This window comes from Corvus moneduloides, chromosome 6, assembly GCF_009650955.1.
Source record: "Corvus moneduloides isolate bCorMon1 chromosome 6, bCorMon1.pri, whole genome shotgun sequence".
Classification (NCBI taxonomy): Eukaryota; Metazoa; Chordata; class Aves; order Passeriformes; family Corvidae; genus Corvus; species Corvus moneduloides.
The window spans coordinates 37,810,209-37,837,755 of NC_045481.1; the positions used below are offsets into that span (position 1 = coordinate 37,810,209).

A 27,547-nucleotide genomic window follows, 5' to 3' on the forward strand; every position below is an offset into this window, starting at 1 on the left:
TGTCTCTCCCTTTCCCATCTTCTGTCCCTCTCTGATTATCCCCTGCCTGAACTATATTCTTCTACTCCACTATCCCTCCCTTACCATTTCCTGTCCTTTTCCAGAATCAACCATCCACGTTAACAATGCAGGACCTGCTGAACATAGCTAGGGATATTGCCTGTGGCTGTAAATATCTGGAAGAGAATCATTTCATCCACAGGTAGGAGAAAAGTCTCTTCTGATGTGTCTCAAGGTGCATGAGGCTCATACACTTTCTATTTGCAGTGGATTAGACAGGACTAATCTCCACAGGGGAGACAGATTATTTCCTCTACCAATACAGGCTTGTGCTTAGATGTCCAGGTGGATCTCCCTGGTTTTTGTTAGGAGTTAGGCTCTGCACTGTTCTTTGCACTCCTGGAGGGAGAGGAATGTTCTGTTCCAAGAGAGAGGGTTTACGTATTAATTTTCGGGTGCCTGCAATGTAAAGACAATTGAGAGTAGCCCTGTAGTCCACTAGATGGTAGTGTCACTCTGTGTTGGCTCATAAGACAATAAGGTGTTTATTTGCTTCCTCATCTCCCCATCTTGACTTAAATGCTTTCCCTATTCCACCAGCACAGGACAGTCCACAATATTTGAGCCAAAGACTAGAGGAGAGTAGAGCAGGGATAACAGGACATAAAAACACATCTCAGGCTTCTTTCCCAGCTCAGTGGCTGAACTGCTGCATGGTGTTGGGAAGCCTGTATTTGTCTCTTCAAACTCCTTTTTACTCATTTGTTGAGCAAAAAAATGTTGATATAGCATGCTTCAAATAAAAACAAAATATTATAGAAGAGAGAAAGGTTATAGTTATCCTTTTAAAACTCCCAGTTGGGTATTGAATCCTTTGTTTTTGACGAAGAATTTTTTCAGCTCATAATGTTCCCAGGCACAGTGGGCAGCTGGATACCTTACTATGAAGTGCATGCTGTGTTCAGCCCTTGCGTGTAAAGGAGAGGAGAGCTCTTGCACACCAGAGGGACACACAGGCTCCAACCAAGCCAAGGTGCAGCCTGGAGATGAGCAAGCAGGCAACAAGCTCACCCACACGCACAGCACGCATACCTACGTGTGGGCCTGCACAGCACGGAGATGGGCAACAGTGTGCAGGGGCTGCAGAAACCTAGGCAAACAATGGCAAGCAGCAGCTGCAGCACAAAGCCATGAGGCTGAGATATGGTAATATGTTATATGGCTTTACGATTGGAACATGTGAAACAGTTTTCAGACTCATTTATATTGCAACAATAAGGAAGTTCCGGTGGAAAAGGGTTAGAGTTTTCTGTCGTTAAAAGAGAGCAGTAAAAATGTGCAACAAGTTTTGGCTCTTGGATCTCTTAATGATTACATGAGAGGATCAGTATCCTAATTGGAAACTTCTGAGTTAATCACTACAGCATTGTTTTTTAAGAATCCTTACTGTAATAGTAACAGCAGCATATCACTTTAAAAAAAAAATCTCTGGGTCAATCTTTGCACTGTTAGATCTCTAATATAAACAACTGGAAATGGATTCATTTTGTCTTAGCCAACAATTCAATAAATCTGAACACAAGGAATTTCTCTCAGGTTTTGTATTAGTATTTGTTAGGGATGTCCACATTACTTAGAGTGGGTTGGGAAATGAAGGTTTTCATTACAGATATCAGGAATCCTAGGGGTAAAAGGTAGTGTAGTGGGGTTGTAGAGAGGTCTCTACAGCACAAGAATTGTCATCTAGGAATTACAGCTGATAATGGAAGAGAAAGTTGAACCTGACTTCCAAATCCTGAGAGATTTTTCAAGGCTGGCAATGCGAAGAAACACGAGTTGTTCAAGGAGCTTATTTATCTTGGCAGTCAACAGGACCCCCACAGTGCTATGATTTTAATGAGTTTCTTTTCAGAATGCATATTTTAAATGAACAGAAATCTTTTAGCCTTGGCCACAAAGGCATCACTTCCATTTCTCACAAGCTAAACTTGCACCCAGCAAACAGCTGCTTCCATATGGAGCTTTGCTTGATTCCAGGGGAGATATCCAGAAGTAGCAAAGCAACAGATCACCAAATCTGGTTCTACGTATCTTTTCAAGCAGTTTACTAAGATTGTCCAACAGCATCACATCTGTAACTGATGGTGACATTGCTGAGATGTCCCCCTTTAAAAAAATAGAGCAAGAAAGATATCTGTCATAATGTGGTTGAAACAAAAGAAGTTGGATCTGTTCCTCTTCTACTGATGCTGTTTTCTGCTTTTGTGAAAGAAGGTGTGAATGGGGAAAGCTTGGCAAATGCTGGGTAGAAGATATAACTCAAATGCAGTTTAAGAATTGTGGTTAATAAAAATTATAATGTAACTGGAATTCTTTCTCTTTTTAACAGGGCTCTGCTCATTTGTATAACGATTGCTCAACTAACACTTGCAGGACTGGGTCTAATATTTTTTTTTTATTCCTTTAACTACCTAAGAGTTTAGAATTAGAATTAATTCCTTAAATTTTTTTAAGAGATATAGCTGCAAGGAATTGCCTTTTGACCTGTACTGGAGCAGGACGAATAGCCAAAATTGGTGACTTTGGAATGGCCAGGGATATTTACAGGTAAGTGAAGGGCAATTTCAGTTCTGTGAGTAACTCAGTAATCTGTATAATTTTGGTCAGTCTGAACTGTCTCATGACATGCGAAGCAGTGGAACCATCCATTAGGTGTCTGAATTTGATGACCAGTTAACTAACTTGTGTTAACAGACTGTAAATTAGCACATCTATGCTTATGAACCAATCCACTTCGACTGTGGTCCCAGGAAACTACAAACACTTGTGGACACTAAACCAAGCATAGGCAAATTTATTAGCTACTTGATCATGAATAATCTTAAATTGAAATAAAATTTAAAAACCCCAGAAACCACAATTCTTACTTTATGATGTCAAGAAGACTTGCTGCATTAACACCCTGTGCAAAGCACTAGCAAGTTTGGTGTCTTTAGCTGCGCACAAGAACATCCTCAGTTTCCATCTCAGTCGCAAAGAGGATATAAAATCCTGCTTCAATGCACTATTTGTGTTGATGACTTTTCCTTCTTCTCACTTGGCCCCCACTGTTACATGCAATCCCCAGCTGCTGTTACCGTGGTGATCTTTTCTGTATCAAGCCCTTTCAGGCTGCGTGACTTTCTCTGTGCATTTTGTCTTTCCCAGAGCAAGTTACTACCGCAAGGGAGGAAGAGCCATGCTTCCTGTCAAGTGGATGCCACCAGAAGCTTTTCTAGAGGGCATTTTCACCTCCAAGACGGATACCTGGTAATAAATGTCTTTTAACCACTTCTGCTACTCACTGAAAAGCATCAAGAAATGTACTGCTCAAGAAAAAAGTGTGCTGAGCAGGAACCTTAAAAAATGTCAGAATTTCCCAGAAAAATAAGAGAAGTCTTCCCACTGCATTCAGAAGTATGGCTAAAGAATCCCGAATAAGAATTTAAAAGTCTAATGTAAATAGAGATAATAAAATTTGCTATTCATAAATGCAGAGTATCATATAAAGCCAATCAAGAAGTGAAAAGCAAAAGCGGATTAGATTTTGAAGAATCTCAGTTAAAAATCCAGATAAATATTATCAAATACTTCCCTTGGCCTTCAGAATCTTCCAGTTTCCATCAGTGACAGGGTCTGCTTATATACCTTGTAAATGACTGTCTCTGTACCACCCATGATTACTCTTTTGTATATTTTTTCTTGCTGCATATAAAATGACAGCAGATTTAATCAGAAGTCCTTGCTGTTTGCTGAGGAAGCAATATTTATGAATTGATTTCTCATGCAACTTGAGCTTTCTTTAAAATAAGCACTTCCTCAACAGTGGCACATTCATGCACAGGTGCTGGGGAATGGAAGCTTTCCAGTTGCTTAAGAATGCCTCTTTCTCTGTACAGTAGATCCTTCAATATGCTGTACTGAGACATTCCCTCAAATGCCACACTGACCCAGTTTCCTGAAGTTGTTAGCAATGCCGGAAGACAAGGGATTGCTTATCAGCACCAAACTGTGAGCAGCCAGCACTAAATATTTTGAAGGAAAGTGCTACAGTTCCTGTAATGGGCTATTATAAGTAACATGCATATACTGAAAATTACTTTGACCTTTGTAGCAAAAAGTGGCTCTGAAAATTCTGACCCTGCTGATCTCCTGGCAGAACTCTATTGACTTCCTTGCGTCTAAGTCACACATAATTTCTAGTGGCACTGACTATCTGACCTGTGGATGTAAAAAAGCACAACCATATCAGAAATGCTTCTGCCTTTCAGTTTCACTGGATGTCTCTTCCTTGATGTTGTACTTGAGCATCTTGTTCTGAAACACCGATCCAAATATTAAGGAAACAATTGAAAGTCCCTGCCTGACCGTCCAGTCACACTCGCGCCACCTGAGCTGGGTAGAGGCCCTTTCACAGCTACATCCCCCACACTCACAGTCAAGCCAGGTTTCCTTACCAGCTTGGCCACAGGTTTCCCATAGCAGGGGCTCAGAGGTCGGGACCCTTAAAATATTTTAATCAAGATGCAACAACAAAACAACTACTTGAGCTCGGTCCTCTGAGGAGGGACCCCAAGCAAAGGAAGCCCTGGGCTTTTTACTCTCACAGTCTAAGCGTGCCACAGTCTGGAGTCATTGGCTCCTGCTGTGTCTCTGAGTGTCCAGTCACCTGGCAGTGCCACAGGTCCTCCTCCCCTTTGTTTTGCAAGGTCACAGCTTCTTGCCTTGGGCTTCTACCACCCAGAGCTCAACCTGCAGCCAAGTTACCGGCACCAAAAGTATTGGTCTAGACAAACATCTCGAGTTTTCCCAAGTAAGGCAAGAAACATCCATGCCATATCTAACAGTTCTTTTCGGTTAAACCATACACAGCCAAGGGCACTCTGGCATTTCCTGCTGTAGTAATAATGAATGCAGCAGAAAGAACACCTTCAGAGTTGTTAAATATTTTGAAACCTCTGCAAAACTTATTCTGGAGCTTGAGCAAAGGTTTTGAATGATTGGGGTGTCTTTTTATGTACACATTGACTCATAATCACACTAATTGCACATTACTGTGGTTGAATTGCAGCTTTGAAAGGTCATTGCTGCTGTGTTGCCTACACAGCTGCAAGCTAGGTTTGTGGGGCACAAATGAAACCTGATTGGTATTGTTGGCTGGTTTCTGACACAGGTCCTTTGGAGTGCTGCTTTGGGAAATTTTCTCTCTAGGCTACATGCCCTACCCTTGCAAAACCAATCAGGAGGTGCTGGAATTTGTTACCAGTGGAGGAAGAATGGATCCACCAAAAAACTGCCCAGGACCAGTGTAAGTATTTCTTTTCTCTCACAAACCAAGGTATAGTAGGTGTCAGACAAGTAGACAAAGACACCTCTAGTCAGGGAATGGTGATTGCCCTCCGTGTTAGGTGGGTATTGCTAAACGTCTCTTGAGCTGTCTCCTGTATACAGCTTAGAGCACTACAGGATTTGCTTGAAGTAGTGGTTCCCTAATCAGACAGGATCCAGGGATATAGAAATTACATACCCACTTTTGCACTCCTCCTTTGGGCCATGTACCAAGCGTGGTTCCTTGGAGCCCTGATCACTTCATACTGAAACACTTTTTACAAAATAATCTTTCTTGATCAATTTTTTTTTTTTTTGCTTACTTTAAGGTACCGGATCATGACACAGTGCTGGCAGCACAGCCCAGAGTATCGGCCAAACTTCTCTACCATCCTGGAAAGGATCAAGTATTGCACACAGGTAGTGGTCTTTGGTATCGAGGTAGATGATAATCCATGGAATGCCAACTATCCAAAGACATTAGCTTTAGTCCCTAAAGCAAGTGAAGGGTCCTGACAGACTGATGTAATTACTTTACTAGTGTGATGGTGCTGTTGGCTCTTTTCCAGTGTCCATCCTCACTCTCCCATCTTCCACCCAGCCAAAATGAGCATACACTGTACCTGTGCAAATGGATGCTTTTAGCTCTCAGCTTATTCAATAGCAAAATGTTCTTCACCTTGTGATGGAAAGGTACTTAGATCTCTTTCAGGTCCATATTCTGACCTTGCCTAATGTTTCTCAAAAGCCACAGCTGAATAGTTATGGAGTGGAGAGGGGGAATGAAATGGCACAGTGAATTCACCATCCAGTAGCATTTAATAGCTACAGGTCTGGATCCAACCTCTCAAGAGAGAAATTTTATACTACAGGCCCACATCTTAGTCACTGATTTCAGTGAAGCACAGTCTCTTCTCAAAGGAAGCATGTGAGTCCCAACAGCACATGATACCCAGATGGAACGGAGCACCTTGTATGACGCGCAGTATTGCCCAAACCTGTGACAGTCACCCTGAAGGTGTAACAGATTCTTGTCTCTGTTTTTCAGGACCCTGATGTGATCAACACTGAGCTGCCCATGGAGTGTAGCCCCACACCAGAGGATGAAGGAAGTACGGTCATGCGCCCAAACATTTCCAGTGGGATAGTGCCAATGCTGGTAAGCCCTTCTCTCACACCTCAGACAACACCTAAGACACTGGAATCCCACCATGCTGGGCACAAACTTGTACAATGTCCACAAGAGCTACTGGTGGAGAACCTGAGCAACTGGACTGCCCGAGGGCCCAGCCTGCCATGCCTCAGTGATTTCAACAGTGGGTCGTGGTTCCAGCAGACCTCAAACCAGAAGTTGGAGCTCAGCAATCCATCTGCCCACAGACTTAAAAACAAAACAAAAAATCTTTGGAACCCAACCTATGGATCATGGGTGCTAGAGAATATCTGTCACTTCAGCCCCAGCTCCAAGCTCAAAGCAAATCCAGAGCGGGAAGACTCAGGCTTTGATGGGAATTGCAGTTCTCCTAGCTCTCGGGCATCTCCAGCATCTCCAGGTCGAAGTACCTGCCCTCACCTGGATATCAGTGGGATTGAACTGGTGAAACTCCAGACTTTCCCCTGTGGCAATGTAAATTATGCTTATGATGACCTGTGCTATAGCGCTGAGCACCAGCCATCAGCCTTAGCTGAGGTCAGAGCAGCTGTGCTAAGGAGCTCCAGTCTGCACAGAGATGAAAAGCCTTTTTGTAAAACAGAGAAAACGTCAAGAGAGAGGGACTCTGGTCTGTCTTTATCAGATGACCTGAGTGTTACTCCAGTATAGTAGAAATGGTTCTTCCAAAGATCAGGGAATGTGTGTGTCTGAAAGGACTGCTTCCTGTTTCACTTACTTCCTCCACTTTAATTCCTTCAGATGGGTGAAGTTTCAACATCAGGAATGTTCTGCTTCCTCTGTCTACCTACTGGATCCCCAGATTGTAAAAGACACTTGCATTTCTATCTCTGTCCTTCAAATGTGTTCCACTGAACCAGCTTAGAAGTGGAGAACAATGGCATTGCTTGTCTGATTCAGAATACAGTTAATAAGGAAATAATTCCTTCTCAATCTGCTCAGGTGAAAAGAAATGGACCTACCATCCAGCTGCAGCATTTGGATGGAAATAATGACCAACACAGCTTATGCTTCTTTCTGAACCAAGAATCCAAAAATGTGTGCTGTTGGTTGCAAGCAGCAACATTCCCAAGAGCTTTTTACAGTTCTGGTGAATTACTAATGCTTATGCACTATAAGGGAAGTAAAAAAAAATAGCAGCCACATTTGCATCTGTTTTATTAGCAGACCTTGTGGAAGCTATTGCTCAAATTGGAAGCAGTAAGAAGAACGAAAGAAAAAAAAATCAGGCTCCTCTGAGCATGTGCTTTGTAAACAAGCAATGAAGAGGAAAACATTTACCATCAAAAAAGCAGTTGCTGGTGGAGCTGATAGTAATCCTTTGAATATTGAAGGAAATGTGCTGCTTGCCTCACGGTGTTGCTTTCCTCACAGCTCCGGGCATAGAAGGGGCAGGTGGTTTTTCAAGGAAGGGTGAGCTGCATGGCATGATGAGAAATGGACTGTCTTTATCTTTTAATGGACTTTACTTAAGATGAATCTCATTTTTGTAAGTACTTTGATATTCAGCATTAGTTCCCTGTGCTATGTTGGTAAGCACTAAGCTGAAGTTCTTGGATAACTGTCTAGCATTTGGTGTGCTGGAGTTCTTGGTTTTAATACTCTGAGGTAGAAAGTAATGCAAAGGAGAGGAATAGTGAAGGGAAATCTAATGTAAACCCTACTTCGGGTGTTCTTTATACAGGAAGGTTGAATAGCTAAATCATTTGAGAAAGCCAAAACCATGACTTGGCTTCACACAGCTGAGCAGGTTGTAATTGTTCCTTGCCTTGCAAGTGCAGAGACTTGCTGGTAAATGTAGTTGTTTGTTTCCAAAACAGCTCATTTCTAAGGCTTTCTTCAGTTGTTTAGGATCTAAATGGGTGTTTATGGATTAAAGCTGCAAAATAAGGAGACTGAAAAGGCAAATAGTTTGGATTGAGTCTGAACAGTCTTGGAAGCATTCTATCCTTGTATTACTCCTGAATGTCAACACTGTCAACCTACAGTGGCAAATTACATACTTTGTGTGTAATCAAGTTGTGTGGAGAGATGCCAGTTGTAGAATTCTCTGGCTCCTTTCTGAGGCAAGAGGTTCTCTGGTACGTGCTTTATGCTTAGTGATCAGCTGCATGTACAGTCTGAAGGTGTGGGCCAGCAGGCGAGGATTTGCTTTGACCACACAGAGTTCCTGTCCTTTACATCAGTCAGGGTGGACACGACTGAGTTGTGGTAAAGAAAAGCACAGAGTGAAGAGTCTGAATCCATCCTCAGTGAAAGGCATCTTTGACACAGGTTTATGCTTTTTTGGTCTGACTTGATATCTGCTCCATGCTTTCTATAGTTTTAGACCTTTGACTTTAGAATGGACAGTTTTGTACAATGTCATTTCAGAGCATACAAATATCTTATGAGCAGGTGTCAAGAGGACAGGAGCAGACTCATTTCAGTGGTACCCAGCAACAGGTCAAGGGGTAACAGGCACAAACTGAAACACAGGACATTCCACCTGAGTATGAGAAAAAAAGTTGTTTACTTTGATGGAGACAGAGCACTGAAACGGGTAGCCCAGAGAGGCTGTGGAGTCTCCGTCTCCAGAGACACTTGAAACCTACCCAGACATGATCCTGTGCAACCTGCTGTAGGTGAACCTACTTTAGCAGGAAGGTTAGACTAGATGATCTTTGGAGGTCCCTTTTCACACCAGCCCTTCTGTGACTTCCAGACACAAAGGGTGATGATGGCCACCTTTCAGCAAAGACCCATATGGTGTGGAAATAATTCCAAATCCATTGTGTTGTAAAATGACAGATGGTCAGAAGAGAGGGGTCCCTCAGGGGGTCCCTCTGTGTGGGGCAAATTTCAGTAGTAGTGAGCTGAGGGGTTTAGTGACCAAGGGAGATGGATGACCTTACCTCATGCCCTTCCTCCCATTTCACCTTTGCTTTAGCTCTCTAGCTTCTCTCCCATTTAGCTCATTGCCTGTCCTGTCTTACATCCACGAGTTGCTATAGCCCAGTTAGATGAGGCAGAAAAGCCCATTTAGCTGGAAATTTTCTCATTCTTTCCTCTTGCAAAAGCTAACATTTTTGGTCATATTTCAGACTGGCTAATAAAAAATAAATGCATTTACTTTTAGCTAATTGGAATTTCATCAGTTTATCCTTACCTTTCAGATTTATTACTCTTATGGTTCACGCATTAGTAGTTTTTTTCCCCCAAAGGTGACCTATTAAACTTTACAGCAGTTTTGACTTGGCGCCAGCATCTTGGCCCCTTCCTCCCTGAATATAAGGCCACAGCAGAGTGCAGTGATCCTGGTTCAGCAGCAGTGGACATGATGCCAGCTCACTCTTCAGCCCGTGTCTGTCCTGAGCAGAGCACTGGTGGTCATGGCCATGCTTTTGCAGGCCCATTATGAATCTGCTTTCAATTCTCCTTAGCCATTAGCAGGGGCTGGAAACTGGTGGCAAGAGAAGTGAAATACTGGCTTGTTCAGAAGCCATGGGAAGTTAACTACACCACCTTCTCTTTCCAGAGACTTTTAATGAAGCAGGAGACACAAGACAGTTCTTCATATTTTCAATGTGGAAATGACTATACAATACCCCAAGATTCCAGTGAGAAGCAGGAGGATCCCTACTGTCCAGATAGTTACCCAGCCTGAGCTACCATTGTTTTCCCCCTGTGTAGCACTTGCCTCACTGCCACTCACAAATTTAGAAAGGCCAGTAGTGATAAAACCAGGGAAGCCATTGAAAAGTGAAGTGAGAGGAGAGCACAGTTCTATTACCAGTGCCATGGGCAGTCTTGGCTGCAGCTCTGCCTTCACTTTATAAACAAAGTGCAAGTCCAGCACATTGGACAAATACCTGTTTTTACTGAATAGCTGCATCAAGGTACTCATTTACACGAAGCACATAGACAAAGCTGCACTGAGACTGAACAGAATTCCATCCTGACCAGGATCTTATCCCTAAGAGTGATCAAGAAAGGGGTGTTGAAGAGCAACTGTAAGAGTAGGGTAAGCATGTATTATTTACTTCTGAGACTCTGAAGGTTTACAACAGCATTTAGCTCACGGCTGTACTGAGCCAGGTGCAGTCTCTTCTAACAAGACAAGACTTGGAGCTGCAGGTACCAAATGGGCACTAAAAGAAAGAGCTGGGAATTTTAAAAGAATCTGCATTAGCAACCTCAATTTTGTACAAGCTCTTAACTCTCTCAAATGGAATTATCTTGTCAACATATTGCCATGAATCTTTGACCTGTAATAGTCTTTTTTAGATGCTGTTTAAAAACCCTCACAGATAATGAATTTTTAATTAATATCCTGGAGGAAATAATGTCAATATTGCTCCTGTTGTGATGCTGAATGCTACATGCTGTCCAAACCATTTTATCTCAAAAGAAAAAATAACAGTTGCAGTGATACACAAGACAACCTTCAGTCCTTCAACTCAGAGACTGAAACTTACTGTTTGTACAGAGATTTCATAGTGCTCAACTGCTACCATTGCAAAATATAACTTACTTGAAACTGCTTTTTAAGGAGACATTTTTAGTGCATAACCAATGAGTTAAAACTATAGTGTTAAAATTAGATTACTTTGGCAACTGGGAGCCAAAACCCAATTTTGCTTCCTAGAGGAATGACATGAGCTGGAGATCTGGGATTAATTCGGTCCTATAATCAACATGAAAAGTCTTCCAACACTTCCCTACTGCAGAATCAGCCATTTATAGGGTTATAAATTGCTCTTCCTGATAGGTGTCTGTCTTTTAACATTACCAAAATGGTTTTGTAATTGTGTGTATACAGTTGTTTTATGACTGTGTTTAGCATTAGTACTTTATGTTGCTTCATACAACCTCGTACTCACATTTTAACGAAGGGACTGATTAACAAAAGATGAAACAATAATGGAAATTTCAATTTGTCTTTCTCTGCTTTCTTTTCACATTTGTTGATATTCTTGCTTCTGATTGCTTTGTTATCCTTTCTCTCCTCAACGTAAATGCTTTGCATCTTCACTTTTTCCTTTAAACAAACAGAATTTTTAATTGCACAGATTTAAGGTGCTCCCCGTCATATCAACCCTTTTCCTGAGCTAAGTTCTCAGCTGATTTGCCCATGGGCTGGTGTGCACTAAGAAAGCTTTCCAAGGCTGATAAAATAGTTATGGGCTTTTGCAAGTGTAACTTATTCCACCTCCAAAACACTCCCCCACCTTCCTGAAAGAGAAGAAAAATGCTGCTGCTGGGAATACTGTTTCCCCTACTGTATTTGCATCTCCACAGCTGTGTCAGCCAGGGACCACACTTCCTTAGACCCTTGAGCTGTGTGAGGCAGTTTCTTCTGTAGGCATGGCTGTGCTCTCCCCTCCTGGCTGTCCACCCTTCTCAATCCCATGCAGCGACCTTAAGTGATGCCATACCTAACCTGTCCTCCTCACATCACATGACTTTTCCATTTACGTGAATAGGTTTTGATTTGTCATTACCTCTGACCATGGCAGCACTTCTGCCAACTTACCTTTCTGGTAACTACTGTACATAAGTAGATGACATGCCTGCTTCTATGCAATTTAAAGCTAGACAAGTGTATACTTCTATATTTGCAACACAAAATAAAGAGACACTAACGGTGGTTATTTGTTTCCCTCTCTTCTAAGCACTCTTTGCACACAGGCAAGAATACACTCTCTCTTGCTGAGAAGTGCTGCCAGTACTAGAATGTCGAGTGCTTCTTGCCCGTGTCCACACAAAACTGCCCAGGGGAACAGTTAAGTGCTCTGAGTCTGAAAAATGCCTCTTGATGCACATTTTTTTATATGCTGTAGGCTATTCACTGAGATTTCAGAGACAGAGCTTACCATGAAGGAAGCTGACAAGCTTTGTGTGAATCAGGTTCTAAAGGTAATGTATACAACAGGTTTTGGAACCAAGCTCCACCATTTGGCTTCTAGATGTCTTAGAATTGGTTTTGCTTTAGGAAGTACCAAATGCTAAAGACTAAAAGCAAAAGAAACACTGAAATATATTGTTTTTCTCCCTTCCCTCAGGAAATTCTTGAAGAAAAGGTATTATTCTCACATGACCAAATCACAGCAGACGTCTTTTTCCCTTCAGTCTCATTTATTTAGTAGCATACACACTTCAGAGTAACACACTCATCCAATACAGTCAATGTCAGCATTGCATTGTAGTGTTCAGAACAGATGCATGTAGATGATACAGGCCATTTGATCTCAGTACCTTAAGAATAACAAATAATAACAACAGCAATAAAAAAAGTAGCAAAAGCCCTCTGAGATACGTAAGGGTTTGGTCCAACTCCCAGTGAAATCTTTCCCTTTAACAGGAATGGGATCGGATATCAAGTGAATTTCTCCCTGCACAAAATTTAGAGGGATTTAATTTTTACCATTTCCGTTAAATTTCAGCCAAATTTATATCCCTGTGGGGCCTCAACACCCATAATTTTTTTATCCGATTTATCTCTCTGCATTTCTTTCTATATTGCACCTTCCTCCAAAGAATCTCACAGCAGCTTGCAGGCAATAATGAAGGACAGCCTCACACCATTCCTGTGAGGTAAGGAGGTCTATTCCCGTCTGTAAAATTGGAACAAAACAATGCCTAGGATAGTTGTCCAAGGCCAAAAAAACCAAGTCAATAATGAAGTTGAAGGAGAGAAGTCCTAGTCCTACTTCTCGATTCACACAGGAATGCAGCAGCTACAGCACTGCTGCATCTAACTAGTGAGTTTAAAGACCTTGGAGCCTAAGCCAGAGGTCATCTGTTCAGCACCAAAGTGCCTCTAGGCCAGCATCTCTGACCCTGCTGTGGAATCACGCGTGCTCAGTGTCTCCAGAGTGAGGCACTACTTCTGCAGATGCATTACAACATTCTGGACTTGTATGTGAACAAATTCCTCAGTTACCATACATCAGCTCCTCCTGTGTTACATGCCTGTGCAAGTGCATCATGTTGACCCTCTGGTAAATATAAGCTTATTCAAGACAACTTACCCCATAGTGAAAGAAGGCCATGCTGCTTCCTCACACTAGCAAGTGCATGTCCACAGGCACCTGTCCCATCTGATGAGAAACAAGGAATCTAAAACGTACCCTGGGGCAGTTTGCCCCTGAGCTCACAGCCTCAGCTCCTTAGAGCTCCATTGCTCAGCTGAAGTCCTACACCTGCAGTTTGCTATGGAAAGCTGCCTCCTTCTCTTCTTTCCCCTAACAACAACAGATGATTGTGATTTCTTCCTTTCTAATCCCCTAGCAAGACAAAGAGCCATTTCAAAACTAACTTGCTAGAACTATACATCATCCAGAATGAGTTTCCAGATCAGTGTCTGCTACAGCAGAGATTTTCCTTTTTCTCTGACCTTTCCAGCTACTGCAGTGGAACAGACCTTCTCCAAGTTTTCCCCCAAGACCACGTACTGCAAACCATCCAGGTGCTATCAGGAGTTGGTTTTTTTGAAGCTACTAGTACCACATTGCTTTCAGTTCTCCTTTAGAACTGGACAGTCATTCTAAAAGTTTGTCTTAAAATCTCAACTGACATTTGAGCACCAACCTCTACTGTTTAGATCTCCCCTCCAGAAAACAGATTACATTGGTGCAAAAGCTTCACATATGCGGTAACAGAAGAAAGAAATTTAACTCTGAAGCTTAATTAGACAAACCACTAAATGAATTCTATCATAACAATCTTATTTCTTACTTTTATAATTCTTTTTAATTATGGTAGGACAGCTTGCAATTGCAGTCTCATAAAAAAGGCAATGTCATTAAAGTCCTGACTGTGAGACCTATTTACTTGCTATTGTCCTTAAGCACTGCTATTCTCTTTACGCACTGCTATCCAATGGCTTGCCTGTTGGCTGCAGAAAAGGAGAAATACTTTTTTTTTTTTAAACTGTATGGAATTCACTATGGATTCATTTGTGATCTCATAGCAGTTCAAAAGTTAGGAGGCATCTGGAATGATATAATCTGTGCTCACTGTCACTTCAAAATAACCTAATGTAAACACTCTGGAACTTCAAGTGAAAAATTCATTAACATACAATCATAAATATAAAACAGAGAGACTCTGGGAGGCCACAGAAGTCATCTGAATTTGCAGTGAACTGCAAAAGTAATTACCAGTTTCAGACAACTTCTGGTTTAAGATGAAATATTTCTACGTCATTACTTCCTATGCGATACCTACTCTATGTCATCTAACTTTTACATCACAACTGACCTTCAATTTTCAACACTGCTGCTTTGTTTAGAGGTGATAAAAAGTAATTAAATCTGACTGATCTTTTAGAACAGTAGTGTGTTACCCAAAGTAACTCCTTTTAGAAATTATTTTAGGCTCTCTAATTACAACTATTACAGATTTCATTCCAGATCTGGACTCTATAGGGCTTTTTTTGCTCATGATAATTATTACTGAAACAGCAGTTTCCCAAATGTGGAGTCACCTGCATATATCCAAAGTTCTCAGAATGTCTCCTGAGCACAGGACACCAGCAAAGGTCAGGAATTTCTAATCAGCCTGCATTACTACCTTTAGATGTTGAAAGGGTTTGACCATCAACTGGTAATGAAAGTCTTACCTGCATTGTGAAAAGTTCATCACCATGTTATTGATGTTAAAACCCGAAATGGGAGTGAACGTGTGACTAATGAGAGTACTTATACTGCCAGTATTTAAAAACTGTTCCAGTGACTAGAGGCAACCATCGGAGAAGGTAGGTGAAGCCACTGCAAGAAAACAATTCAATCTTTCTTGATTTTAACCTAAAAACTGAATTTTCTGTGGCTGTGCCTGGACCACAGCAAAAGAATGAAGCACAGATCACCCTGTGATTCCAGATGGGGACTGGAGGATGTAATATATTGATATTCCTTCACCCAAACTGCTTGGAGTTAACAGCTGATACTTTGGAGGAAGGATGCCTGGGAATTATCTCATCATTGTGTAACACTGTGAATGCAGAAACATTACCCTCCTGATTGCTGTGCCAGTTTATATGCTTAAGTGGCAGCATCATATTTGAGAACAGGAACATGGCCAAGAAGTCACGTGCATTAGGAGACAGACAAACCATGATCTTAAGAGATCACACTGGTTGCTGACTACTAGTGTGTGCATGTGTATAGGGGTTTTATCTTCAAAGATAAACAAGCCTTGGAAAAAAACTTAGCTCCCTGACCAGTTTGTGAAAGATCATTAGTGATTTTCAGAGCTGCAGTTCAGCTGCAAGAGACCAAACTCTCCAAGTCAGTAACATTTCCAACAGCCCATCCAGTCGGAAAGTCAAAAGTTTTTGGAGACAATAGGCTGCTATTCTCTCCCTAGAGTATCTGTAATCTCCTGAGTGGCTACAGAAAAAGCCAAGGCTGTTCTTGGATAGAAGCAAGGCTAGGGTAGGGAAGAGGAGGAATGGTCAACAGCAGTTAGTCACATCAAGCCACTAAAAACTGCTGTCTCTCTTTGCTCCCAGTTTCTTGTGATTATCGCCCATTTGCACCTTGTTCACACTGTAACATAATGCAGCAGAAGTCGTTGGTCCAACCTATAGTGTACACAGGAGCAAGAGGACTTGGAATTAGAGAGGAAAAAAACCAATCTGGTTTCAAAACTATGCAGTTCCCTGAAAATGTGTTTTTCCTGCCCTGAGTTCCCAAGCATCTGCCCTGGTTCACTAAGAAGTAATCTGGAGTCCCATTTTGCCAGAAATCAGAATCATTCTGGTTTATCACACAGACTCATGCTGGTGTGATTCCCGAGTATGGAGGTCTTCATTCTCTGAGGACCAGTCTCAAGTTCGTCTGGTGCAACACAGACCAATCTGGAGTGATTTATTTAGGTTCATAGAGGGCTGACGCAAAGTTAACTTTGATCACTGACTGCTGGGTTCTGGATGCAGCTCCCTCTGCACTGACGACCTCAGGAGTTTAAGAGTTAAAGGTTTCCTGCTGAGTTTCCTTCTACTTCAGTAAAGCAGAAAGTTACAGAGAAGCCCTGCAAGTTTTTTGCCTTTCTCAACTCATCTTTCAGTGATGCTTTCCAAGATGCCAATCAAATTGTCCAATCCCAACAAGTACCCATCCTCCCTGTTGCCTTCTTGCCAGGGGATCCTGTGATCCAGTGTCTGCCCATCAGGAAGAAGGGTAGTCTTTCCAAAGTCGATCAGCCACACATTAGCATTCCCACTGCCATCATGTACAAAAAGTAGTGAACTTCCTACGACCTGGAACACAGATTGAGACAGTGTGGTTAAAAATACACCTTCAGCCCTCCCCCATCACTTAACACTTCCTGCTAAGAAGATGATCTCCTCAGCTCACCTGTGACCCAACAGACTTTTGGGCTGCACTTATACATTGATGATTTACATGCCCCATTTGCACAACCGTATCAATCAGTTAGGTATAAATGGGCGTGTAGATAAGAAATGGGACTCAATAAAAAACAGGAAGAAAAGTAATTCTTCATCTTACTTAGCATCAGGTCTCAATTTGAACAATTCAGCAAAGGCCAGTAACTCCTTTCAAAGACAGATCATGACCCATAATTAACAAAAATATCTCTATTGATAAGGCAACATCAACAAGGCAAAATAAAATGTCTAATCTCAAAATCTTGAGCTGTTAACAAGCAGAAGTTACAATGCTAATGATGCCTTCTGCACAGCAAAGCACACAGAGAACATGCACAGCAGAATTAAATGGTATTTCAACATAAATCCCTTATAACTAACACAGCCTTCATTGTCAAACTACAACTGAATGCTACTGTACTGCTACTGTACCAAATGCAAGCTTCCATGTTACCATTCCCCTGTAAATATTCCATTGGAGCACATCAAGATTAGAGAAACCACAGGAAACTGGTACTAATAAACTATTCCATGAAGTGACCCAGAGCTGTAAGTGCTGGGATGTCATAAAGATAGGAGGATTTACTATTCCTCAACTAGTTTAATCTTCTGTATCACTGTGACACAGGCTTTGTGGTGTCTGTGTTGTCAACATGCATTAGCTTCCTTCTACAAACCACCTTCTACTCATACAGCAGGCTGTTCCGAAGTACACGTGAATGACCAAACAAAGAAGCAAAGCACCTCCACAGCTTAACACTCCCTGCTCACCTCATGTCGCTTGAAGAAGTCTGAGGATTCAAGAATGACATTAATTTCCTGCAGACGCTTGAGGTATTTTTTCTGGAGGAAGAAGAAAAAAAAAACCCAAACCAACCCATAAACATTTCATTGAAAACTGAATAAAGATAATCTGTTTACAAGACTCAATATAATGAAGAGACCATATTCATTTTAGGCTAGAGGTCCTTCAAAACAACAGTTTCATCATTTGAAAGTCAATCTGAAAATACATTTCAAGCTTTCATAGTGAATTAACAGACTGGAGTTCATCTGCTGCATGTGTTACACCAAGAATATTTATCTGCCTTGATTTGGATGTCATGAGGCTTTCTGCAATTTTTTTTTTTTCTTTTTAATAAAGAGAAAAAGTTTCAAGGAATTAAAAATCTTCCAGTTCCCCAAAGTGAAAAGAAAGAAACTGTGTTAGAAAAATAAGGAGCTCCAACCATGGTGGAGGCAGAGAGGAGATAAAAAGAATCAAGGCCTAATGTATAAAGCTCTAGTGCAGATTTTAACGCCGTCCTGAACTACCAAGCACACTCCTCCTGAAGTGCTAATCTGCCTTCATAATGGCTTCCACAGTGCAGCAAAACATTACAGCATCCTTTGAAGTTCCAAAGACAAGACATGTGTTATGCCATCTACCACATGCCAGCTGTGCTACCCATGAATTAGCAGACAGGAATTCCTCTTTGAGATAAGTTTCACACATGGGAGCACAGCTAGTCACCAATCTCACTTCCTGCCTCCACGCTCTGATTTTATCCTCTCCAGACTGAATTCCCAAATCACAAGTTTTCCTGCCAACACAATCCTTGCTTAGATATCACCCATCTAATGCATCTAACATCCATGGTTGAAGCTGATGGCAAGCCATAAGTTAGTTGGAATAGCATGTTGATAGCATGAGGCACTTGGAGTCAACTCATGTCAAGAGCTGACATGACTGGTCTCAGTCAACTTCTCCTCAGCAATCCACCAAGTCCCCAAATCCACCCCACCTCCTGAGAGCAACTGGAAGTCAAGACCACTTACTTCCTTGGTAGTCTAATTCATATTTCATGTACCAAAGAAAGCATGGACCTGAAACAAGCGCATTGGTCCAAGATCAGTGCATGTGAAGAGCTCAGACTCACCAGAATAGTTGTGTTGCCCTCAATGAATTCCACAAAAACCTGTAGAACTTGCTCCTGTGTCTTTGTCGTTTTGAAGTTTGTGTTACATGTTCCATCCGCCTTCTGCACAAAACCACACACAGACAGAGATTATTTATACTGCACGCATATCATTCCCCTCATCAGTCAATCCTCTTGAACCACCAACAGCTCAGCCCTCGCTAACCAGATGAAAGCAAGTCGTTGAACCGGAAGAGAACAGATAAACCAAGCAAGAGAAGAGAAGAGATACAAAAGCTGATTGGATAACTTTAAATGGCGCTGGCAGCTCATTTCCTGTTGAGTGCAAGTTTAAAAAAAACAATTCATGATATTACCAGCTTGCAGGAGGGTTTTCTCATGTCAGTGCTAGCAGTTCAGTGGGGCAAACCACAGAGACCTCTTTGGTTGTACTCTTGTCTAGCTAGTGAAACCCTGGCTGAGGGCGTAAGGGAACATTTCCAAAACCAATTTTACTAGTCCTTTTAGTTTGGGGGCTTCTTTTGGGTTTTGGTGAGGATTTTTTTTTATTGTTATTGGGGGGGGGGGGTTTGGTGGTGGTGGTGGTTTTTGTTGTTGTTTCTGTTTTTCAATGGGAAATCAAAGAATCACAGTTAGGATTCAGTTCCAAACATACCTTTGAACATACAATCTGTCCCAGAAGACACAGAACAGAAATCTGTTGCAGGCAGGAACAACTTGGGATTCACAGTGCTAGCAGTGACAAAGCAGGTGAGTGAATTTTGGCAAAGGACACTGTAGGCATGCTTGTTCCAAGTGTGTCCTGGAGAAATTCAGAGTACTTTTGTGCTAGCAGTAAGATTCAGTACAGAAGCACCCTGCTACTGAAAAAAATGAGTATTTTTATGTGCTTCTGGAGCTACAAGTAAATAAGAGCAGTGCATGAATTGGAGGTATCTGTAAACATAGAATATATGAATATGCATGTCTCCAAGAGCATCCCTGTTGCTTCAAGAGACACAAACAGGAGATTTTATGATGTGCATGTAAAATACAGCAATTATTACAGTTGGTAACAAAAATCCACTAAAAGCCTGCAGGATTATCAAACTGTTTTCCTCTCCATTTTATCAGTCCAATCCTCTATTTTCATTACGAGTAAATCAGCAGGTTAATACAATATGTTCTCTCCTACATGTTAAATCACTGCACCAAAATGACAAATTCAGGTGCAGTCTCAGCAGGTGAAACACTATTTATTCCACAGCTGAACTTGGTTTCTAAAGTATACATGAAAAAAATTCAATAATGCTAAAACTCCAGAGTGCTCATGCAACAGAGCGCGCGTTATGCCAGATCAGTTCAGCAGGTAGGCAGTGAAAGTTAGAAGCCATCTGATTTGATGTGTGTCAATACTCAATAGCACACACAAATCTGGAACTTCATCTCGTACCTCTTCACTGGAGTAAGGTTGTTTTAAAAATAATTTCTCGCTATGCTGCGGACTGTAGAGCAAAGTCTGGAATAGCTGCTCAGTGTTCCCTTTCTAACCTTTTGTGTCTGGACAAACTAGTTGCTTGCTTCCCTGTGGTTGAGAAACACTTTTATGATTTTGCTCCTTTCCAGTGGTTGGCAGAAAACATAATTACTGCCTGTCTTTACTTGCTGTAAACAATATCCAGATTTTGAATGGCACCACGCCAGTATTCTAAACCAAGGATCTGCAACAACTCTGGATGTAGTTGATCCTCAAGAAGCACTTGCCTGACTCACTCCTTGAAGTCACGCCTTTGCTAAAGACTCCGCATACGTTCCCGCACAGCAGGGCAGTCTGTCACACAGTGCAGCCTGTGGGCCGTTTGCAATACTTCTCATTAGATGTGACAGTGACACGGCTCACAGGAGGGCAGGTGTCACAGCTCCATAAAACAGTGCTATCTATCTTAAACCATGGGGTCTTGCTCAGAGCCCTCTGCAGACTTCCCTTAAAGGGCTCTGAGTTAACTTAATGGATTTACAAAGATTTATGAATCAAATCTGATGTCCTCCTGGGAAAATAGCTATCCCTGATCTACAGCTAAAGAAATGGTACCAAAGGAAGAGTAACTTTTCAAACTGCACAGACATTCACTGTCAGAATGGGAAGACAGAAATCCCAACTCTGAGCCCCAGGCATCTCTGCTCTGCAAAACATTAGCTTAGTATTGTAGACAAAATATTTGTGATGCCTGGCCTTCAGACAGCCTCTGCCAGAGAGGCAATGTGCATTTGGAATCAGGCAGCCCCAAGATACTGAGCAACAGGTTTCAACTGTAGGGACACCAAATGGTTCAAAATATTTTTGACAGGAGGAAAAGTGACAAATCCCATAAATGAACTTGACTTGATTTCAGAGATCCAGAAGCAAGGCAAGGAAAAGAAATGGATCAACCTAAAGAGAACAGGTACCCCACTACTGAAGGAGTGCATATGGTGAATCAGATCTCATTTATCAGCAGCTGCTTCACAGAAGGGCTTATATGATTTCACTTTCTTTGCTTTCGCTTCTTATTCAAGCAGCCACAGGCCAGGAAAATTTCTGAATGACCACAGCCAACATATCTTATCAGCTAACTCCAGAAGTTACCAGCGCAGTTAGGGAGAACATCCCCTTATAACCATCAACCACTAGCTGGCACCACTGACTCTTACAGGCTTTCCTACCAAAATGGGGATCCCTGCAGAATGGCTTTGCTTTTCTGCAACAATACAGAACGGGATGCGCTGTTCACCTCCAGTGGAACAGTGTAGGGAGTACTGACTACCTGCATTGCCTGAACAATTCAGTTTCTGCCACCTTTTCTCCATTTAAAAAAATCATTTAAGAAAATGATACCTACATGCCTCACAGCACAGGGAGATAAAGGGAATGTGCTCCAAAGTACTTCCTGTGCTTAATCAAGGATTAAGTATTCATGTTTTGCACAGTTACAGCAGTGTCTCCACAGTGGGAAACACTACACAATCTGTGTGTCATACTGCTCCTACCTACCTCTGACAACCAACAAATCCACACAATTACAAGCTAGGAAGTTTTTCTGAAGCTCCCCTGTGCTCCCTTATCTCAGTCACTCTCCAGGACTCAAATCTGTACATCTTCACTCACCAACGATCTTTCCAAGAACATACTTGAAAGGCCTCAAGATCATCTGGGTTTCTGATTCCATTACACAGAGGAGCATACAAAGACCTAAGGTGTATAGGAATAAAACAAGTATCTTGATAACATCATTAGCTGGCTAAAGGGCAAGACAGGATCACATGTTTGGGCTGCACTGGAGACAGATCATCTACTCATCTACCACCCAGACAGTTCTTGCATGAGGGTGCCTGTGTCTAACAGCCAGGAGTGGGTGGCACAGCACATGGGGCCAGCACTGCATGAGCTGGAAGCCCCAGTTCCTGTATCACAGCAGGAGAATCTATGAATAAGGAAGAGAGAAGACACACAGGGAAGCAGAGAAGAAAGAAGTATTTAAACAGCCTCTGTTCATCAGCATCGCCCTCTTTTATCCCTTTCTTATTTCTATGTGCTTGAACTGTGAAATAGAAACAAAAGTAATCCAGGTTCTGGAGTGGTGCAGTTGACACACCAGAATGTGTGTCACCAGCATGTGTGTCATGGGATGCCATCCAGAAGGGCATGGGCAGGCTCAAATGTAGGCCGATGGAAATCTCATGCAGTTTAAGTGCAAGGTGCTGCACCTGGGGCAGGGCAACCCCCAGTATCAATCCAAGCTGGGGGATGAACAGATCAAGAGCAGCCCTGCCAAAAAGGACCTGGGAGTGCTGGTGGATAGGAGGCTGGACATGACCCAGCAACGTGTGCTCACAGCCCAGAAAGCCAGCTGTGTCCTGGGCTGTATCCGAAGCAGCGTGGCCAGCAGGGCAAGGGAAGGGGTTCTGCCCCTCTGCTCCTCTCTCATGGGACCCCCCCTGGAGTGCTGCATCCAGCTCTTGGGTCCTCAGCACAGAAAGGACATGGACCTGTTGGAGTGTGTCCAGAGGAGGCCACCAAATTGATTAGAGGGATGGAAAACCTCTCCTATGAGGAAAAGCTGAGAGAATTGGGATTATTCAGCCTGGAAAAGAAAAGGCTTTGGGGTGACCTAATTGTGGTTTTCCAGTACCTGAAGGGAGCCTATAAGAAAGATGGAGAGGGATTTTTTACAAGAGCAGGTAGTGACAGGACAAGGGGTCCTTTCTAAGTGGGAGTAGGTTTAGATTAGGTATTAGAAAAAGATTCTTCACTGCAAGTGTGGTGAGGCACTGGAACAGGTTGCCCAGAGAAGTTGTGGGTGCCCTATCCCTGGAATTGTTCAAGACCAGGTTGGATGGAGCTCTGAGCAACCTGGTCTAGTGGAAGGTGCCCCTGCCCACAGCACAGGGGTTGGTACTACATGATCTTTAAGGTCCCTTCCAACCCAGGCCATTCTATGATTCTATAAAAGGTAAGTAAGTAATAAGTAGGAAAGAAAATTGCCCAGGTTCCACTGTGGCTTAAGGTAGTATCCTAGGAATGGTACAGGGGCACAAACTTATCCATCAAGAACAGCAGATGGACTTGGCTGATGGAGAAATTTCATTTTGTATTGTTCTGGCTTTATTCCAGCTCCATTCATACTGGATCTCATCATCTATTTAAAATGAAAAGTGGTTTCCTTGATCCCATGGGTATCTAAGCAAATGCTTTTAACATGCCTTGCCAATAAACATAACTGCAACAAAACCACTCTACCGTGATTCACTTGGAATAAATATGTATAGTTCCTGGATAAAAAAAGTAATTGCATGCAGAGAGGGAGTTAATACTTCTGTTCTGAATTCCTCCTGACAAGAGTCTCATTTTCATTCTATCTGCACTGCGTACCTCCTTGAGTCCTTCCTGCAAGGTCTCTGTGATATGTACTTGATTCAAGTATGGCTGACGTATATTTGAAGCTTAAATTCATTGAAACTCTCTGTTACAATTACAATGAATGCTTTAAAACTACAATAGAGTGAACTCTGTGGTTTCAGTCAGTGCATTTTCACATAATCCTTTGGAAAAGCTGGAGACTGATGTGCACAAGCTTTTTGATTTAATTTTGATTAATTTTTGATTAATCAACACGTCCAACAAAGTTCAGTCTCCAGGAACAGGCAGAGGTGAAACAATTACCTTAATCCCTTCAATCCTGAAGCCCAGGTTGGCACTAGAGCTGATGGTTTCTCTCCACTGCATGTACCGGGGTTTGGTGACAGCATGCTGGGCGTTCTCTTCAGCCGTGGGAGCAAGAGGATCCACTTCAATCATTTTCTTGTACATGTCCTTACGCAGCTTTGGCTTCTCTCGTGCCTTAGTCAACTCTTCCTCCAAATATGTTCTGCAAACATCACATCCCAACATGACCTTAAGGACTGCCCCGATATTTCTTTTTACAGCTTACAAACCGGCCTCAAGAAACATCAACCAGGAAAGTAAGCCTTATCATTGCCCCAGTTTTGCACATGGGGAAACCAAAGTACACAGAGCAATGACTGTGCAGGCATATTTAGTGAAACAGCCCCAGGAATCAGGAATTGTAATTCACTTCTTGTTCTAACTATACCTTTACTTACTGTTACAACTTATTGTTATTTCCTGGTTATAGAATAGGAGAAAGCTGAATTCCCACCGTGCCATAAAATAGAACTGCGTTTTCAGACGACAGTTAGGAAAGATCACTTAACATGCAATCAAAAAAACAAATAGGGCTATTGAAGACTTACTGCATTCTCTCTCTTCAAAAAACTTGACATCAGTCATTGGTAATTTTTATAGGCCCAGAAAGTTTAAGTTTTACTTAATGCATCTCAGTGAAAGACAGAATCACTCTTCATATAGAAAAAACTAAAGAGTAAAGCAGATTATCAGAGCAGTTCCAAACCAGAAGAGGTAACTAAGAACAGGAAGGTGAAGGGACACAAAACTTCCACATTTTGCTCTTATCACTCAATCTGTTAAGCCAGCAGCCATTAGAAAGGCACTATCCATGTTCTCCACATTCCACTGGTTTTGTAAAGCTTGCTACTTTGTCAGGTGCCTGAATGTTACTTTCTTCATCATAGCGTAACAAACCAGGATGGTATTTAGGAGATGATGTCACTCACTGCCAGAATGTCACCCACTTTCAACAAAATGTGTACTGTTGCAAATCCTTTTCTTTCTTCTGAACATACCAGTGCTACATATTTCTAATTCATTTAAAATTTTGCATCTATTTGAAAAGGTGTATCTGCATTCCTGTAAGTAGAGTAACTAATTTATGACAATAACTCTTGAGTATCTGAGCTGACACCCAAAAGATTACTATGACAGCTCATACTTCTGCGTACTGTTACCTTACTCCAGGATCTCAACAGATCCCTATCTGGTTGTTATGCTTAGATAGTACTTTTGATGTTTTCATCTTCATCACAGACAATGAATGGAAAAGAAAGTGGGAATCTGGAGAACAAAATGATGGCAACACTTCAAGATGTCAGAGTAGGGAAAAAAACAGGTCAGTCCTGAGCAAATTGTCAACTCTTTACAGAAAAGATCAATACCAGTGAAGACTCATTCAAGCATTGGAAATGGGCTTTCACACTGCTATTCAGTCATTTACATTGGGAGATGGAAATTTTACTCTTTGTGAGGCCTTCTGAATCACTGCACACACAAGGATTCAATGAACTGGAGGTGAATAAATCATAACATTTTTTTCCCACGTATTATCAGGCCACTGCAGAGAAACTTTGTCTTAAATCACCCCTGAAAATTTCTTGATGTGGATAGTTTTTGAGCCTATAGATCAGTTAGTTTCCAGAATCCATGTACAATCTGGCAATAATGGGACATACTGCCCTCAGGTTGTCCAAGATGACTTATGAGCAGGACCATATGTCCCCCCTCCTTCAAATGCAGGGAAAGCACATTCTCTTTCATTCACCCCACCTGATCCCCATCTTGCAGTCCATCACACTTGGCCCTTCAAAATCAGTAAGCAAGTCATCCAGCTGGATGTAGCTCTCGCCATCTCTCTCCACCACACCATGGAAGCAAGGGACGCAGGAGCGTAGTGGGTCTTTCATCAGTCGCTCAAAACACTCCTTTTCATTCTCTGAGAAGCGTTTGAGAATCTTCCCACTATCAGCTGCCTTGAAACTCCCTAAAAAAAGAAAATCAAACATTTGCTGACAAGATTGATGTGCAAAAAAGAAAAACCCCTTCCCCCACCATTCCAGTTTCATCTGTCTCAGTCTCATGGCAGCAGTTAAAGACTTCCCCTGAAGAGAAGAGATAGGTTGCTTTTCATAAAAAATAAAACATACAGGACAAACAGCTGTTAGCAGTTAAAGTCCGTTTGGATACATTCCCATGTCAGAATTTATAGCTTTAAGCAGTGCAGTTGCTTCAGGCCATTGGGCTGTTTGGGTTTTTTTTCCATGTTAATCTTTGCTAGGTTATTAAACAGTACTATACTTACTAAAATGCACAGGAAGAAGCCACGAACCAGAATTCATTAATCCTCTGACAGGCTATTTTAAAGCTGCATAACACTGCCAGTGCTGGCTTTGTCCTTAATCCTCACACAAGTTATATACACCTGCTGAGCGTGTCCGGACAGAGGCAGCGCAGTCAATCAGTGATAGTTAAACAGCCAGAACAGGCCAGAAGCCAAGCACTGCCCTTTCCAACCACACACACACAGGCTGTGACTGCCTCTTTGTCTGCCTGCAGGTACTGCCTCTCCTCTGGAAACCTGCTAATCTGCTAATGCCCTGCAGGTACAGTCTGGAGGGTGATAGTGCTTTTTACAGCCCTGTGTCTGAATGGTATCTAGGACAAATGACATCTGCAGAGGCCACACAGTAATCAGACTCCACCTGCCCAGAGTTTCCAAATGCTCTCCTGTCTTGCAGCCTGCCGACAGCATCTGAAGAAAGTACACGTTTCATTCAGAGGTATCCTTTAGATCTATATGAAATAAATTGGGCACCAAAGTAGAAGCCTCACTAATCCTGGGGATAACACTCAACCTTTACCACAGCAGAATCCTTCAGCCATTCCCAACTGGTTCTCCTCTGACAAATCCTAGAACTGGCACGGCCTCGGCACAAGGGCAAGGCTGGTAACAGCCCAGGTTCTAGTTCAGAAAAACACTGTCGTATCAGAGAAGAACAGCTGCAGAAAGGATGGAGTAAACCCAACCACAGAAAACTACTAAAAGGAAACTGGAACAGTATCTCTCCTAATCAGCTTCTAGTAAACTCTTAACCCTCCTCTTCCACCCTACTACAGGAGTCTCCAGAAGGGTTATGATTACACGACCAGTGCATCGCTCCACACAGATGAAGCCAACTCCATACATCTGTGACAAAAACTGCATTAAGACTGGGTCATCTTGGCACTTTGCTACAAATCAGACCCAACAACAACACTGTGCAAATTGCAGCTACTCAGTTTCGAGGGCTCAGTAAATTTCTCAGCACAGCTTTGAAGTGCACCGTATTAGTGCATTAGCATACACAGAGGTGGTTCACGCACTGCATTACAGCACGATGCAGCGTAGGTGCCTGCCCACATGTGTACTAATAAACCCCCACTAGCACCGCACAGGAATGACATGAAGCAGGAGAGACACAAACCTGATCACTTCCCTTTATTGTTTTTCTGCCTGATAAATGAAACTA

General features: G+C 42.2%; 2 protein-coding genes across 3 annotated transcripts in view; one reads left to right on the forward strand and one right to left on the reverse strand.

The window, feature by feature from the left end:
- The window catches only part of LTK (leukocyte receptor tyrosine kinase), a 95,817-nt gene extending 83,650 nt beyond the window's left edge, over window positions 1-12,167 (forward strand). The window contains 6 exon segments of the mRNA XM_032111365.1: window positions 105-202; window positions 2,515-2,607; window positions 3,208-3,309; window positions 5,213-5,347; window positions 5,697-5,787; window positions 6,416-12,167. Coding sequence (XP_031967256.1) covers window positions 105-202; window positions 2,515-2,607; window positions 3,208-3,309; window positions 5,213-5,347; window positions 5,697-5,787; window positions 6,416-7,189 — 1,293 coding nt within the window. The 3' untranslated portion in view covers window positions 7,190-12,167.
- A 467-nt stretch (window positions 12,168-12,634) lies between these two features.
- Window positions 12,635-27,547, reverse strand: part of ITPKA (inositol-trisphosphate 3-kinase A) — a 40,478-nt gene continuing 25,565 nt past the window's right edge. For both annotated transcript variants that reach the window (XM_032111367.1, XM_032111366.1), the window contains 5 exons: window positions 25,809-26,022; window positions 24,012-24,216; window positions 18,833-18,934; window positions 17,685-17,756; window positions 12,635-16,784 (listed from right to left, as the gene is read on the reverse strand). In XM_032111367.1, the coding sequence (XP_031967258.1) occupies window positions 16,581-16,784; window positions 17,685-17,756; window positions 18,833-18,934; window positions 24,012-24,216; window positions 25,809-26,022 (797 nt within the window). In that variant the 3' untranslated portion in view covers window positions 12,635-16,580. The remainder of the gene's footprint in view (window positions 16,785-17,684; window positions 17,757-18,832; window positions 18,935-24,011; window positions 24,217-25,808; window positions 26,023-27,547) is intronic.